We start from the raw sequence: 16,728 nt of genomic DNA, 5'->3' as shown, positions 1-16,728 counted from the left end.
TGTTATGAACATAATTCAAGGGCCTGGATACCCGACTTAATTTCCCCTCAGAAAATTCCGCTTTTTACCAGGGAGGACTAGCTTTTTAGCAGACATGAAAACCGATAAAGATACTCGAACAAACCGACATTAACAGTTATCATGAGTGTCGGTCTGATCTCCGGTTTTTACTATCCGATTTATGTTAAAAAATAATATTTTAAAAATATGTATAAATTTCTAACTATAAGTTCAAAGTCTATGGTTGTAGTTTAGTTATTTATATATTTCCAAGTTTAAGGGATAGGAAATGAAAAATGTTGGCTCAGATATTATTTTTTTACATTTTATTTCTCTAATGATTGGATCAGCGTCAAAAGGCAGGTAATAAATAATATTATTTGCTCTTGTTCCAGATCAAATATTTTCAATAATTTATTTTATAAATACAAAATTCAAACAAAAAATCAAGGCTTAATAATAGCAATAGGCAAATATTAGGGATTGACGATAAACAGACACACCTTGTAGTTTAAAAAAAAAGGCTTACAGATTTCATATAATTTTCTTTTATAAAAAATTTTTATTATCATCTTTTAATCTAATATGAAAACAGTATAATTTAATGAGTTCTGATGGAGTTAATCATATTATAGCATTGCGTAAAAACTGCTTTAAATTAAAATGAAAATATAACGTCATATTTTATTTATTTTATCGATTTTATTATTATTATTATTATTAAAAAAATAAATACTGTTTTATTATTAAATACAAAGAATTTTTACAAAATTTTATTTTGGCTTCTATCTTCTCTCCAAACTCTTGTTTACGAATAGGAAATATTTTTTTAAACGATTTAAAAATCATTTACCTGTAAAACTAAAGAATTGGAATTAATGCTAATAGTCCTTAGTCCACTAAAAGAATAGAATATTTTTTTTCTTGCGCTGTTCCAAATTATGACAAGAAAAAATTAGTCGAGAATAATTATTTTACTATTATTAAAATAATTTGATTTTTAGAAAATAATAAAAGTAATAATAAATAAATCGATTTCAATATACTATTTTTAAAAAAATAAAAAATTTTATATTCTTTTAATGAAGCAAAAAATATAGCAAACTCATTGTATGAGTTAGTAAGTTTATAAATAAATATAGCGACAAATCCAACAAATATTAAATATTGTATGGAAATTACTAAATATTTAATGACAGGCAGGACCGTGTTAAAACTTTTAGATGCCCGGGACGAAAATAAATTCAGTGACCCTCAATTTATTTTAGCCTAGAATTAGGTTCCTTATTTCAAAAGTGAGATTCGCTAATAAGCAGTTTTAGAGAATTAAATAAGGTGAAATATAAATAATTTTTAGTAAATGACTGAAATTCAAATGTTTATCAGGTCCCTAAGAGTTATTAATAGCATAGCCCGGATCTGGTTGACAAAAATAAAAATTTCAGGCTGGTGCCCTTATTATTTTTAAAAATAGGCCCGGACCGCTTTTTATATTTTCAGATCCGAGTTTATAAAAAATATATTTCGGGCCCACTTCAGGCTTAGCTTGGTTTATTTTTAAAAAAATCTACAGGATTACTTTTAATATTTAGTAATTTTATCACAATCAAATTCAATCAATTATAAAAATAAAAAAATTGACTATTTATTATTAATTATATAATCTTTCATAAAAAATAAATCAGTTTCTTCTAAACATTTAAATTATAATACAGTCCATATAATTTGTATTTTTTTAGAGGATTAATGATTCATCTAAGGATGATATAAAATTAAAATAAATAAAGATAACTTTATTCCCATAGAATATTTTGGAATATAATTTTTTTGTGGTTGCAGTTGCCCTAAAGCTTTAAAAAAAATATTATAATTATTTTTTTGTGTGACAAAAAAAAGAAAAAATCAAGGTTATTAAAAATGATTATACTTTTTAAAATATGGAACAAGACAATGTATTTATTTTTAAAATTTATTTTATAAATACATATTTAACGTTTACTTGCTTTTTAAAGGTCGTCCTATATCACTTTTTATTGAATATTTTTCCTACGTACTAATGTAAATTGCCTATATTTTAACACTGCAGAAAAGCTATATTTTGTTAATATCATTTGATAAAAATTTCGTAAACAGGAATAAAAATCCGTATGGAAAAAGCAAGATAGGATGCCCTTTTACTATCCATGATGTTTGAAATCTTATATAATGAATAAATTTCCCGTAACAGTTTGTTTAAATGTATTTTAGTGTTGTTAAACGGCTCGTTTTGAGCCGATTTTTGAAAAAGGCTAACTAAATATTTTATCCAGAAAAATATTATGCAAGCCTGAAGATTTTACTCATAGAAGGAACAAAGGTCTAGACATATATTATAGAAATCTCTAGACTTAGGCACTATTATTCTGGCTAAAACATTGAGTTAGCCGTTTAAAAAAATCGGCTCAAAATGAGCCGTTTAACAACACTAATGTATTTTCCCTCGAAAAAAAGGTTAAACAATTTAGAGTATAATTTTGTATTTTGAGAAATCAAATTAATCATATAATTATGTTTCCTTTAAATTTGTTTCTTAAAAAATTTCTAATTTTTAAGAATGGTTAGAAATTTTCATGCTAATTCTTATTTTCGTTCCCTCCTCGGGTGTCATTTCTGACTCCCCCCCCCCCATCTTTTTTACTTTACATCTACCAGTGCTTCAATCTCCCCCCCCCCCCCCAAAAAAAAATATCCTTCTAATCTAATTTACATGTGTCCAAAATAACATTAACCTGTTCCCCTTTATATTTTCTTTGCGACTAGTGTTGTTAAACGGCTCGATTTGAGCCGATTTTTAAAAACGACGAATTCAATACTTTAGCCACAAAAATATTGCCTAAACCTTAAGATTTTGTTAATAGATGTTCAAACCTTTGTTCCATATATGAGTAAAATCTTAAGGCTTACAAAATATACTAAGTTAGCCGTTTTTAAAATTCGGCTCAAAACGAGCGGTTTAACAACACTATTTCCGACTATTATATTATGGTTCCACCTTTTTTTATATTTTTTTAACATCAATTTTTCCTGATAACCTGAGATTTTGTTCCAGACAAAAAATTTTGTCTCACAACCATTTTTAACTTCAAATTGAAAGATTTTTTATTCAAAAAAAACCCACATCTTCATTTTATCCAAACTTTCTTATAAAATATAACATTATCTGAATTAGCCACATGTCATTACCGGAGTACCACCCTATTCCACTTCACCTGATTGACACATAAGTGCACTTTCTCCGTTCCAATGTGCCTTGATATCTCAACTTATTCTTCCTGTTTAAAAGTCTCAAAATTAACTATTCTTTTATCCTAAAAAACAGAGGATTCCACCAATTCCTGATTTAGCCCTACTTTTATTTAATAAAATGATTATATACATGAAGTTATATAATTTTGATTTTTAATAAAATTGTCTAATTTATAAATATAGTTGGTTGTTGTATTACAATTTAACACAATAAAGCTATAATTAAATGTATAAAATTCTTAGTTTAGAGATGTGATAAATCAATATTTTGAAATGCAATTAGGAAATATTATCTCAAAATATACATTGTATGAAAATATTCTCCACATATTTTTTTTTAAATGTTAAATATATTGCTATAATCAATCACAATTATTAAAATAAAAAATATGAAGGAAATAAAAAAAAATTTTTTTGGACCATGTGTAGTGCTTATCTTTTTGTTACTGATATTACTATTGGCTTTGCGTGACTATTCAATTTCCAAATATTAACATACCTATGCTTCTCATCCTATTTATTTCAGCATATTTAAATTTCTACACGTGAAACTTCTTAATACAAAACAGTTATTAGTAAATATTAGAAAATTTTTGGTTTCCATTTCCATCCTTCCTTATCTCAAAATGTGGGCGCCTTTTTTGCATTAAAAATTTTTTTGGAATTTATTTATATTTCGAGGAAATATAAACTATATAACGAAAAAACCTTTAATCTTTAAAACATTATTCTAAAGACATTCATCAATTTACAAATAAATGACTTATGTCACGTTTTAAAACTATTTATAAATTCATTAATAATTAATATCATTTATTTATCATCATTAATAAATTTAATTTGGGGGTGTGCCGATCCACGAATTTTTACCGATCCGATATTTATATTGTTTTTTTTACCATATATCTTTGGAACCAATGTCATAAAAACACAATATTTTCTATCTTATAATATAAAGTAAATAATCAAATTTTAAATATTTGCAATATTTATGGAAGAATGTAAAGTTGTTAAACACCTCTGTAAATAATCGATAAACACGAATAATGGATTTTGGGCCAAAATATTGAGTTAACCGTTTTTAAAAATTGGATAAATCGAGCCGTTTAACACTGTGACTCATTACATATTTTAAAGTCCCTAGTTGCAGATATTATAACAAATAGTGTAAAATTTTTAACTAATTTTTTAAACATTACAACAAATAAACCGTATTATGGTTCCTTTCATTTATTTATTAAGAAATTATTTATTAAACAAAAAAATTATAAATACAATCATAAAATAACCAAAAACAATAAAAATATCGGATCGATTTTTTTTAAAATCTCGGCATAACCCTAATTTAAAAAAAGATTTTATCACAAATATCTAAACATACACTACTATTATTAAAATCTGTAGAAAAGCATAGTAAATTTTATTATATTCAAATAAAAAATCATAACAAAAATACAAACATATGAATCGTAAATGTTTTAAGTTTGTATATCAAAAAACATAATATTTAATCTCCACAAATATTAATAACGCGTTGTGGCATATAGCCTGAATATTTGAGCTCGAAATATGATTTACAAATAAAAATTAATGAATATTCACAATGACTAATAAACAAAATTGAAATAGGTTGTATAATTAATCTTTCATTGACTCCTCGGTAGGAGGTGCGTTTTGCTGCTTTTCATTCATAGTAGACTCCTTTTTGGTGCCGCTTACTATATCATCAATCCTCAACAACAATATGGCAGTCTTAAAATATGTTATATATGTACAAAAATGTTCGTAATAATTTTAAACATGGATTTTTATATAGGTAAAAATACCCCAATTTATTTTAAAACTGTATACATCTTATCTGACTATATTAAATCACCTTTATTAAGCATTTTGATAAAATTGAATCTCTGTCACTATGGCTGGGTTTTAACTAGCAAAATCTAATTTTAAACCTAAAGCTAATATCTCAGCCTAACTTTTTTTGTTGAAAATCATAAATAAATTAATTCGCATCTCTGCTTAACGGGCTTTATTCGGCATGAGCCTTCCAAAAGATCGAGCAGAATTAGCTGATTTTCAGCCATTACTCAACTATTCATTCCTTTGTCTTTTGGTGGAACTAAAATTTACATTATACCTCCTATAAAATGCATTTACCTCGATGGCAGTTTTGTAAATTTGAAGTTTAACAGCTAGTGGTTCGTATATTCCTAGTGCTTTAATATTGCAAACTGTTCCCTTTTCACCGTCTATACCATAGAATTGGCTTTCTGGGTCATCGGAAATCGAATGCTTGGCCTTCATGAGTTTTATATTTGTGAAATTGTATTTTGTGTATAATTTCATAATGATGAAATGAAGAGCTTTATTTTTTTTCATAAAAACTATTATTGCTATTGTATATTTGTAATAAATATTTAATTATAATTAAGTAATAATGGTAAGCATTACTTTTTTAGGTAAGTAACAAGTTGAGCATTATTTCTTTTGTTACAAGAAATGTATATAGATTTAAAAATTATTTTCCACATTCACTTTTATAAGAGATGAGGTACTCCAATACTAATTTTAACCAATATCGATACTAGTGTGGTAAAGTGTTGACCAGATATTTGAATTTATTAAAATTACAAATTATTTAAATATATTCTGCCCTAGTATTGTTTTATACTGTATAGTAATCTCAATACAAGTATTTATCAATATTTATAGGAATTAAGTTCGACACAGATGAAGTCACAAGTCACCAAAATGTAACAGAGATGTTTCTTGGTAACAACTTATTAAACACCAGCCTATTAAAGGTTAAGGTTACATTGTAACTGTACCTGATAACTTATTGAATGGAAGCCCTGAGACTAACATTTTTCAGAGAGGGATGATAGAAACGGCAAAGATCATGAATAGGTTTGGTCATTTAAAATATAAAAATCGATTAGTAAATATAAATCATAAAAAATAGGTTTCTAAAACAAGGATTTCTATCCTGGGATCTGAAAATATAAAGATATACAAACTCGTTTGTAAAAAGAGAAATCACAATGAACCATCACCATATTATCACTCAGATTCCCAATAATATATATTAAAAAATGTAATACTCTCAAGTTAGTCATAGTTCGTATAACGTCGCCTCCACAGTTTTGTATAAGAGTTCTAGGTATAACTTCCAAGGATCTGGCCAGCGATAAATACGGCCACTGTTTGATACCGATTATAGATTTAGCCTTATCTGATAGAATCTAAAGATAAAAGTATTAAAAAATCTGGGTTTAGTTTAATAAAATAAAGTTAACGTTCCCTCCCTCCATTTCTTTGTATAATTAATATAAACCAACACGATGAAAATGCAAATCTGATTACATCGATTTTGTTCATTTAAATTCTAGATATATCTAAAGAAAAATATTTTATTGTGGTCAAGTGCCAAAAATAGACAAAATGCATTGAAACATTATTAATGTATCATATTATCTATTTCTTTTAACTAACAGAGACGATTAAGCAAAACCTTGACTCTTTTAATTTTTAAGTCGAGCAACTTATTAAATTTGCAAACACATCTTGCAATCGAAAAATATTAAGGAATGCTTTTTTTTAAAAAGTACCTTAGATAAAGCCATCTCAACTGATCCTCCACCATAAACGAGTTTAGATTGTAACATAACGTTTCTAAGAACACTCATCGCGTCAATTAAATTTCTTTCTATTTCATTCAAGATATCCTTGCTAGGACCCCTTAGAACTATGCTGCATGCTTTAGGGTCGTGACAATCCACTATGTATGTGTAGTACCTATTTTGTCAATATATAGATATATTTATATTTAAAAATGAATAACGTCCAAAAATGGTAGGGTATTCATTATTGTATATGAAATTGATTTTATGCTTCGAGGAACAATAAATAATCTTTTTTTAAATTGAAGATTGTTTACATAATATATATTTTCACGCCTGATTAGATCCAATAAAATAAATAAAGATTAATTTATAAACAGATCAAAGAATAAACAATTTGTCGACTATAATTTACAGAGTTGTTAAAGTATCTAGATATAAAAATGTAGTATCTGTTTTTAGATAGATTTTTTAGAAAGGTATCTGTATCTAGATATTTTTTAGAGGTATCTGTATCTGTTTTAGATACTTTTTAAGATACATTTTATATACCCCTTTTTTTATTATAAATAAAAATATTTGACTGTAAAATTTATTTTATTATTTCATCTGTTTACCACTCTTAGATGCCTTACTTAAAGGGATTGAGGATAGGTAAATTAATATAATAAATTAAAAATATTTAATAATTCTAGGTTTATTGTGACCTTATTTGAAGATGATAATATTATAGCAACCATGCTCCACCCTTTTTTTAAACTTGATTGGACATGGTTGCAAATGGAAGAAAATCTTAATAAAAAACAATTGATACAAAGATAAGCTGGTGAATTATCAAAGTCATCAACTGACTGCAAGCAAATAACCTGCCAAAAAAACAAATAATTTAATTTCAGATTTTTTTCAGTACCCTACAGTAGATATAATTTCTAATAATGATTTAAATTTTGATAATCAACAAATTTTAAATAATTTTTTCAAAAATGAATGTAGAGATTTTAGCATTTTTAAAGAATACCCTGATATAAAATTGTTATTTATTAAGTATAACACTACAATTCCTTCAAGCACCCCTGTGGAAAGACTATTTAGGTTGCTAAAAATGTCTTTACAGATAAACGAGGATGCCTAAATGATCAAAATTTTGAAAATATTTTATTACTGAAATCGAATAATTATTTATAATTATTTAATCATATATTTTTATATATTATATTAAAATCATTATTTTAGTTATATTCTGATAAATGTTATATCGCGTCAATAAATTTTTTAGCTCATTTCATGAATTTTCACAATATAATATTAATTTAGCTTTATGCAAACCTATAAAAGCATAATAAAAAATGTATCTGTATACAGATACATTGATAACTTTTTAGACGCTGTATCTGTATTTAGATAACTTTTGAGACTATATATCTGTATCTAGATCCATTTAAAAAGTATCTTTTAACAACTCTGATAATTTAGATTAGATTTATTTTGAGCAATGTCACCATCTTAATACCACATTTTTTTGCCAATACTGCCTAGTATCCTGTCAATGTCAATACCACTGGTGATTAATATAACGGGAAAAACGGGGTTAGGAAACAGAACAGTAAAAAAAAATCGACGAAACGCGTTGGGATAATCTAAATATTTATGTTGGAGTTTACACAAATTTCCAAAAATGATAAAGAATTTATTATAACAAAAATATAGAATTATCCAATGAAATCCAAATTTATAAAAGGATCCAGGTGGTACCAGCAGAGTAATTTAATTAAATACGTGACAAAACAAATATTAAACAATGAACCCAGACCAGCCCAGATTTATTTTAAAAAATTTTCGGTCCAGTTCAACTAGGATTTTTTCAGCCCAGCCCGAGTTTTACATTTTCAGCCCGGATTTTTTAAAAATATATTATATTTATTTTTAGTTTTTGTAGATAATAATGGCGATTTAAAATATAAAGCCCAGGTATTTATTAAAATAAGGCCTGGCCTCAGTATATTTATATAGGCCCCTATGCAAACATTTTTTAGGCCTTAGGTAGTAAGAAAAATTCTCAAATCAAGGGAATCGTGGATCCTTTTTAAAAATTTTACCATTAACCCAAATTGCTATCTTTTGAGGCAAATATCAGTCTCTTCAAATCTCAAAACCTTCTTTTTCTTTTTTCAAAATAAATTATGTTTTCCCAATCCTATATCTTTTTTTACATATGGTTAAATTTAACAGATAATGTTATTATTATTTAAAATGAATAAAATCAACAAAAAAAGTAAATTATGTAATAAATTAATATTATTTATCAGAACATTCCAGGTTCGATAGTGCCCCACTAATTTCCCTCAAGTTCACTTCCCAGAAGGTGTCTGTAATGTTTTATTCCATGTCTAGTTATATTTTAAATGTGCTGACCCAACGGAAAATGCAAAATAAATAATATCAACTTTTTAGAAAAAAACATTAAGTATCAGAGTAAATCTCTGATTTTGATCTATTATTGAAAAATATTTTATAAACAAATTGTAATGTGTAAAATAGGACCCGACTGTTTATAAAGGTTCATTACGGTTAAAAAATTTTTTTATTGATACAACACCATCTTCTGCATCTATAAATTATATATAAAAAATATAAGATTCAAAATAACTCATTTTTAAATATATTATTTGAACGTATCAGTAATATATTTTCTAACATAAATGGATTCCTTTTTGTTCGTTGTGACGATAACACAAATTTTAGCCCCAAAAAAGCCCCTTCTACAGAAACTTGTGTTGCGGAAACTGCCAGTACTATAAGAGCAAGTTTATATAATTCTGGATATTCAAATTATTTCCATTTCTAAAATATAAAAACTGAACTGGTTTGAACCGGTTTAACCGTTTTTTATAAAGGTTCTTTTTACTCATTCAAAAAATAATAATATCGATTCAGATATTTATAATGGTTTAACGGTTCACTCCTGATCCCTGTGTGTAACACATTAAAATTTAACTGAAAAAATATAATAAGAATAGGTATAGAACCGAAATGACTTAAATATCAGATGCATATCTACTCTTGATAAATTAATTCTTTGAAATTGAGTAGTATACAAAAAATATTTTTGAATTTGCAACATATAAATTTTTAAAAAAAGATAAATTATATACTCATCGCCAATCTGCTTCATTTCAAAAAGACCAGCCTTAGTGCCTATATCTTCTTCACGGATTTCATCTATTTGATTAACAATCGTGGCACCACACACCCTGTAAAATATAAAAAAACGTTAAAATGTGACCACTTGATTTTTAAGTAGTAACTCAGGTTAACAATAAAATCAGAAAAACATTCACATATATTAAAGTTAGTAAACAATATTATAATAATCAAAATATAACTTGGCGATCCTATTATTATCGGTTTTCCTGAGGCGTCTTAATACGGTTACATTTGCTTTCATCAAATAATGTTGGGCAAGATCTGATACACCCTTCTCTGTAAACACCATGTCAGGCTTAAACTCGAGAATCTTATCACAATCCTTCTTTATGGTATCTTCTTCAAGCTCTAGCATTTTTTGAAAGTCCTGTTCTTTGTTGAATTCCATATTTGTCTTTTTTTGTTGTGTATTATATATTATAGAACCTTAAATTGCTATTTTCTTTAGGCCCAGGTCCAATCTGATTTATTTGATCCAAATAAAACGGGACTTGTTATTTATGAAGGAAACCCAGCAATACAAGAAATATATTTTTTGAACTTGATAAGAAAAAAAAACATGACTCTATAATTGTTTATTGAAGCCTAATATTCTACTTTTGACCAAAAACTGATTAAACATTGATTCAGTTTTTATTTTTTTTAGAAAAAATTCAAAAATTAACTCTATTGTAAAGAATTAACATACTAGAAAATAAATTGACTACAAGCTTCAATTAAAATTTATAGTCAAGAAAAAAGGAAGTGTGACTGGGAATGATCTTTATTTTTTTGTTCAAATAAACCAATTTTTTAAAAAATATTTTGTATTGGCATGAGTATCAAAAAGTGATATCAGCACATCTGTAATAAATTCTAAAAGCATTAAAAAAAGAGTAAATAAAAGAAGATTTATATACAATTAGGAGAACAAATTAATTTAAATCGATCAATGGTGCCAAACTGAACTGAAATTAACTGTTACAAATTTTTGAACTGTAACTATGACACATATATTTTGAAAGCAGAGAACAGAAACGTTAATAGTGTTAAGATGGTTTAAAATTACATTTTTTAAAAAAATCCCAAGATGTGGTTATTATTTTACTTGATTTGTTGTTTTTAATTTATGTTTTATAATAAAACCAAATCACCTTCACTTTCTTTAATTTTTTATCAGTATTTTGAATGAATTGGTAGAATATATTATTATAATATTCACAACTTACTAAAACCATAGTGAACCAAAAAGAACTGATATGAATTTCTAGACAAAAACAAATCAATATAAATTTGTTCAAAAATAACAAAAATAGGAACTAGGCTGTTTAAAATTTTAAATATTAAAAGTGAAAAATATAAATATCAATAGGTTTGACAACCAGTTTCTAATATAAATATTCTAATTCAAAATTGGGTAAATACATAATATAAAATATCACTAAATAATAGACATATCTATGAGTGTAATTAAGTTTTACAAACCATGCTTTCACCCTTTTTATATTCAAGATTGCAATCCAATAATAGGATTCTTGGATTAACTATCTTTCTCCTCATTTCAGGATGAGTAGTATCTTTATTGATCATTATTCCATTCAAAACATGTGAGTCTTCGATTAAGCCTCCAGCAATCTAAATAATTTTATCAGGTTATTTTAATGTAAATTATTAGTTAATATTTTTAAATTTATTTCTTGATAAATATATCTTATTAAATATAATTTATATTTTCAAAAAATACAAATATATACAATTTGTATCACCAAAAATTGCTCACCTTTTCTACTCTGGCATATCTTTTAATATCAATCTCTTTAGTACCATTATGATCAAGAGCAACAGTGTTAACAGCTTTTATGGCAATATTGCAAATCAAATCAGACCATTTACCAGCAAATTTTGTATTTACACAACTCTTTACAATTTTTAAAAGTTGTGCTTGATCTTTTATATTGATAGAAAAACTAAATAATTTTAAATTAAATATTACATAAAATATTTATATAAAACCTTAATTTATTGTTTAAGGCTTCTTGTATGTCATCAAGAGCCAAACGATATGCTGATATAATAATTGTTGGGTGAATATTTTGGTTTAGGAAAACTTCAGATGCCCCTAAAAACTCTCCAGCTATTAAAATGATCATTTTATATCATCCTAATAAATTTTACCTAAAATAATAACTGATGTAGTGCCATCACCCACCTCTTCATCTTGAGTTCTGCTTATTTCAATCATACTCTTTGCAGCTGGATGTTTTACAGCAATCTATATTAAATACAATTAGTATCAAGCATTAGATTTTTTATAATACCTCTCTTAATATAGCATTGCCATCACTAGTTACTACTATTCCACCCTGAGGATCCATGAGCATCTAACATTTTAGAAGGAATAAAAAATTAAGACCTATGTAATATACTTTTAACATCGCTCTTGGTCCTAAACATGTTCTAATAACATCTGCAACGATCTATATAAAATTAAAATAATTAAAGTAAAAAATATAACCTTAGCAGCTGAAATATTCTCAATTTGTACTTTCCTGCCAGACTCTCTTTTTGTATTTTGACCTAATGATAAAACATTTTATATATTATGTAATATTTTAAAACTGATTATTATAAATGGAGTGTGAGGAGCCATGAGACGGATGTGAATGAATTTTTTGAAATGTTATTAATAGAAGTTTAAATTTCGTTGGCTACTCCTAAACATTGTCCGATGGAGAATGGCTAAACTGAAACAACTTTTGAAGTATAATTAAGAATATATTTTGTTACATTATATATCAAGGACAGAAGACTTGATTTTAATTTAAGATGTAAGTTTATAGACTAATGATATGTTGATAGTTATTTTAAATTGGATAGTTCACATTTGTGATTCCTTGAATGCAAATAATAAGCACCATATTCTAATAAAATATAAATACTTAAAAAATATATATTAATTTTAACTTAAAAATTAATTAATTTAACAACTTTCAATTATCAAAAATTAAATATTTCGAAACTCTTATTTTTACGTTCACGCATTAAAATTTTAAATGCTTTCATATCGAGATCGAAAGTTCCCAGTAATAATACTGCTAATGATTGCTTTTATTTAAATCTATATTTATTTTTTTAATTAGTTTAAATGCTTCTATTTTTTTTTGAAAGGGTGATCGAAATGAATTGGAAGATCTTTTAGGACAATCTACAACTTTATATACTGGAAATTTATCATTCTATACAACTGAAGAGCAAATATACGAATTGTTTAGCAAATGCGGAGATTTGAAAAGAGTCGTAATGGGATTAGATCGTGTTAAGAAAACACCTTGTGGGTTTTGTTTTGTTGAGTAATATAATTTTAAATAAAATATTTTAATATTTTTATCGTCAAGATATTATATCAGAGAAGATGCAGAAAATGCTATGAGCTTTATAAATGGAACCAGATTAGATGATAGAATTGTAAGAACTGATTGGGATGCAGGATTTATAGAGGGAAGACAATATGGCAGAGGAAAAACAGGAGGCCAAGTAATTTGCAAATTACATTTACGAATATAAAAATTAAAATAATTTATATTTTACAAAATGAATAACTTTTTTTAACTTTTATTTGAAACTTGATAATAATGGCTTTTTTATTTTAATATTTGCTATAAAACAAATTATCCAGCTTATAAAATATTTAGACATAAATAATTTAAATAAAATTAAAGGCTTTTATATGATAAACCTTATCAAGTCATTATTTCTACAGAATATGTGAATACATTATTTTAAATATAATAAAATTTTGAATTCCATTCCAGAGACCACACTAAAAGGCCAAATTAAGAACTTTTAATTAGTGCTCAACTTTGACATTTGTTAATATTTTTAAAGTTGCAAACTATTTTAACACATTATTCAAAAAGATAATATTTTGTTTATCATAATAGGTCAGAGATGAATATCGAATAGATTATGATCCAGGTCGAGGAGGTTTTGGAAAAATAATGCAACAAAAAATAAGTATAAATTTTAATTTTTATAACCCTCACTTATATATGTTTATTTAGATTACAATTGATTAGAACAAATCCATTTTTTGATAAATTTTATTTATTTATTCTTTGTTAATACTCTGGTAAATTATAACCATAGATATATATCTGTAATTAATGTATGAATAAAATTTAATATGTGTTTAATATTAAAATATTCTTTATAGTTTTTATCATTACACAATTTACTTATATTTATATACATTTAGTATAATAAAATAAATAAATATTATTCCAAAATGCATAAGAACTAATACTTATTTCTATAAGGAAGAACCTCATGATAATCTGTTTTAAAATTATCATTTTTTTTAACCTATTATATTAGTTCAATTTAAATTATGCAAATTTTATTTATTTTTATCTTTTACATCTTACACTTTTTTTATATAGAAATAACCTGAGTTGTTAAAGGATCTAGATACATCTAGATATAAAAATGTGGTATCTGTATCTACATAGATTTTTGATTAAAATATCTGTATCTAGATATTATTTTAGACAATGTATCTGTATCTAGATATTATTTTAGACAATGTATCTGTATCTAGATCCATTTAAAAAGTATCTTTTAACAACTCTGGAAATAACAGAGAACAGGCATTAAAGATTTATTTTTCAATCTTTCACTTGTAGAAATTATAGGTTAGCAAAACAAAGCCACCATTTCTGAAATGAATAAATTTTTAAACAGCAAAAAACAGTGTGGTAAGTTTTTTTGTTAAGCTATCTAATATTTTGAAATTCAAAAGCATTCTAGAAATTCATTTTAAAAAATTTGGCTAAATATTGTAAAAGATTTTTAATTTTTTAAAAAATCTTTGAACAAACATTTAGTTTTATATTTAAAAAATTTTTTTCCTTTAATTAATTTTAAAAATAATTTTAACTCTAGAAAATAGAAACTATAATAAAATATAATAAAGGAATAATAATATCTTATATTCATAATTCAATATTTAATAATTAAAATATTTTATCTAATGAACTTTATTTTATAATTTGCTGTTCCAAAATAATGATTAAAGCAATATATCAAATATTTAACAACTCTAAAATTAAAATAAATATAACCCATTTTTTACCAATTAAAAAAAAAGTAGAAAATTATTAAGTCATTGAATCATGGGAAATTTTTTTTTGTGTTTTTTATTATTTTGTTTTAAAAATAATATTTATTATTGTTTTATTTTATAAAAAAAATTAAATTTTAAGAAATAAAAATGGCTCATCTTATAGATAATATTTTATTAGACATCATATATGTATATATAAATCTTTCCATTAATAAATTTTAGTATATTGCTATTTCATGGTGCTGTGAAAATATTTCATACGATTCATTATTTTTTATAGAATAAAATAACATTTTTTAAAAAGAATCTTTCCTTTATATAATTCTACTATGATTGTATGCTAAAAAGTTTGAGCCTGGGTTTAAAAGTTTAAATCGAGCAAATATTATTTTTATACATTCAGCATGATTCATGATCATGAGCCATTATTTTTATCCTAAACCGATATTTTCTATAGTTTGGATTCCTAAAATTATATTTTGAATTATTTATATTTACAATTGTTTTATATTTCATGTTCGTTCATATATAAATATGATAAATCTTTATTGTTAATTCAAAAGCATTAATTAATATGGTAAGTTGGTAAGAATCTAAGCAATACACAATATCAAGATCTATAATATCGAAAACATTTTTTTTTTAAACAATGAATATAGGAGAAAAAGTCATAATTCTGAATTTCAGTTATGAGAAGTAGAAATAAATATAGCAGTCTTCTTTTATGTTTTCCTTTCATTGGGATTAGCAATCAAGTAGGCTTCGTCGATGTATTTACTACCGAGCTGAGTAGTTCAAAACGTATCACAAGTATAAGATGTTCATTTACGGGGTATCGTTTATTGATATTATAAAGTAGAGATAATTACTTTTTACTATATTTAGAGCCATCTTCTGACGTAGGTAGTAAACCTCGTTGGATCCTTGGTCCGAGCTAAGACCCAGTTCCATAACTCTTAAAAAAGGATAGATGTGAGAGTCAAAAGATATTATAGTCTTGGCGATTATGGGAATATGTAGTTGGTAGATAATGATAGCTAATATTTAACGAGTTTATTCGTCTCAACGTCTATGGCATCTCTATTTAAATTGTAAGGGCAAAGGGATCAACACGTGAGAAATCGCAGGTTAGGAATTCCCCCCTTTTCCAAAGAATTATTGTATAATCCAATGGGCTTAAGAATTCACTGCAGATTTTAAGGCCCTGGCTATAGCATTGCATTTTAAATGTCTAATGATTTTGCCTCTGCAACACTTACAGTGTAAAGAATGGCTACCTTTGTAGTTGACCGATGTTTGACAGAGAATACAGTGTTAGGGTATTACCATTTCCCAATTGATATTCCCAGCCTCATAGGACTTTCTCTACAAAGGTTATCATCATTCTTTTAAGATTTCAGAGTTTCTATCTGCAGTATTTGTCAAGGTATAAGTATTGCGTACGTAGCTCAACGTTGCTTAGCAGCTGGTAAAGATTTTTTGATGGACGTAGCCGCTACCTGCAGAAATGAGGGAGAG

General features: G+C 25.7%; 3 protein-coding genes across 4 annotated transcripts in view; 1 reads left to right on the top strand and 2 right to left on the bottom strand.

The window, feature by feature from the left end:
• The window catches only part of LOC135922961 (multiple C2 and transmembrane domain-containing protein 2-like), a 37,234-nt gene extending 35,390 nt beyond the window's left edge, over positions 1-1,844 (bottom strand). Inside the window, exon 1 of one of the 2 annotated variants that reach the window (XM_065457516.1) lies at positions 1,793-1,844. The gene's annotated coding sequence lies outside the window, so the exon portion shown is untranslated. Of the gene's footprint in view, positions 1-853; positions 883-1,792 lie in introns of those variants that run through there. The other variant, XM_065457517.1, reaches the window with a different exon arrangement.
• Positions 1,845-4,686: 2,842 nt separating this feature from the next.
• On the bottom strand, positions 4,687-12,757 carry LOC135931017 (T-complex protein 1 subunit gamma-like). The gene is made up of 14 exons (XM_065467866.1): positions 12,708-12,757; positions 12,604-12,665; positions 12,515-12,565; positions 12,407-12,469; positions 12,264-12,360; positions 12,102-12,222; positions 11,869-12,055; positions 11,574-11,723; positions 10,289-10,503; positions 10,058-10,156; positions 6,894-7,080; positions 6,387-6,527; positions 5,443-5,583; positions 4,687-5,037 (listed from the first exon to the last, which is right to left on the bottom strand). Exons 1-14 carry the CDS (start codon positions 12,736-12,738, stop codon positions 4,924-4,926), a joined length of 1,659 nt encoding a protein of 552 aa, XP_065323938.1. The 5' UTR covers positions 12,739-12,757; the 3' UTR covers positions 4,687-4,923.
• Positions 12,758-13,092: 335 nt separating this feature from the next.
• On the top strand, positions 13,093-14,270 carry LOC135931862 (nuclear cap-binding protein subunit 2-like). The gene is made up of 5 exons (XM_065469167.1): positions 13,093-13,171; positions 13,257-13,438; positions 13,484-13,622; positions 14,030-14,102; positions 14,150-14,270. The coding sequence occupies exons 1-5, from the start codon at positions 13,142-13,144 to the stop codon at positions 14,158-14,160; spliced, it is 435 nt and encodes a 144-aa protein (XP_065325239.1). The 5' UTR covers positions 13,093-13,141; the 3' UTR covers positions 14,161-14,270.
• Positions 14,271-16,728: the final 2,458 nt, after the last annotated feature.

The sequence above is a fragment of the Gordionus sp. m RMFG-2023 genome, chromosome 1 (genome assembly GCF_954871325.1).
Source record: "Gordionus sp. m RMFG-2023 chromosome 1, tfGorSpeb1-WG-v2, whole genome shotgun sequence".
Lineage (NCBI taxonomy): Eukaryota > Metazoa > Nematomorpha > Gordioida > Chordodea > Parachordodidae > Gordionus > Gordionus sp. m RMFG-2023.
The sequence above is the reverse complement of the archived record's forward strand: the minus strand, read 5'-3'. Positions and strand labels throughout refer to the sequence as shown.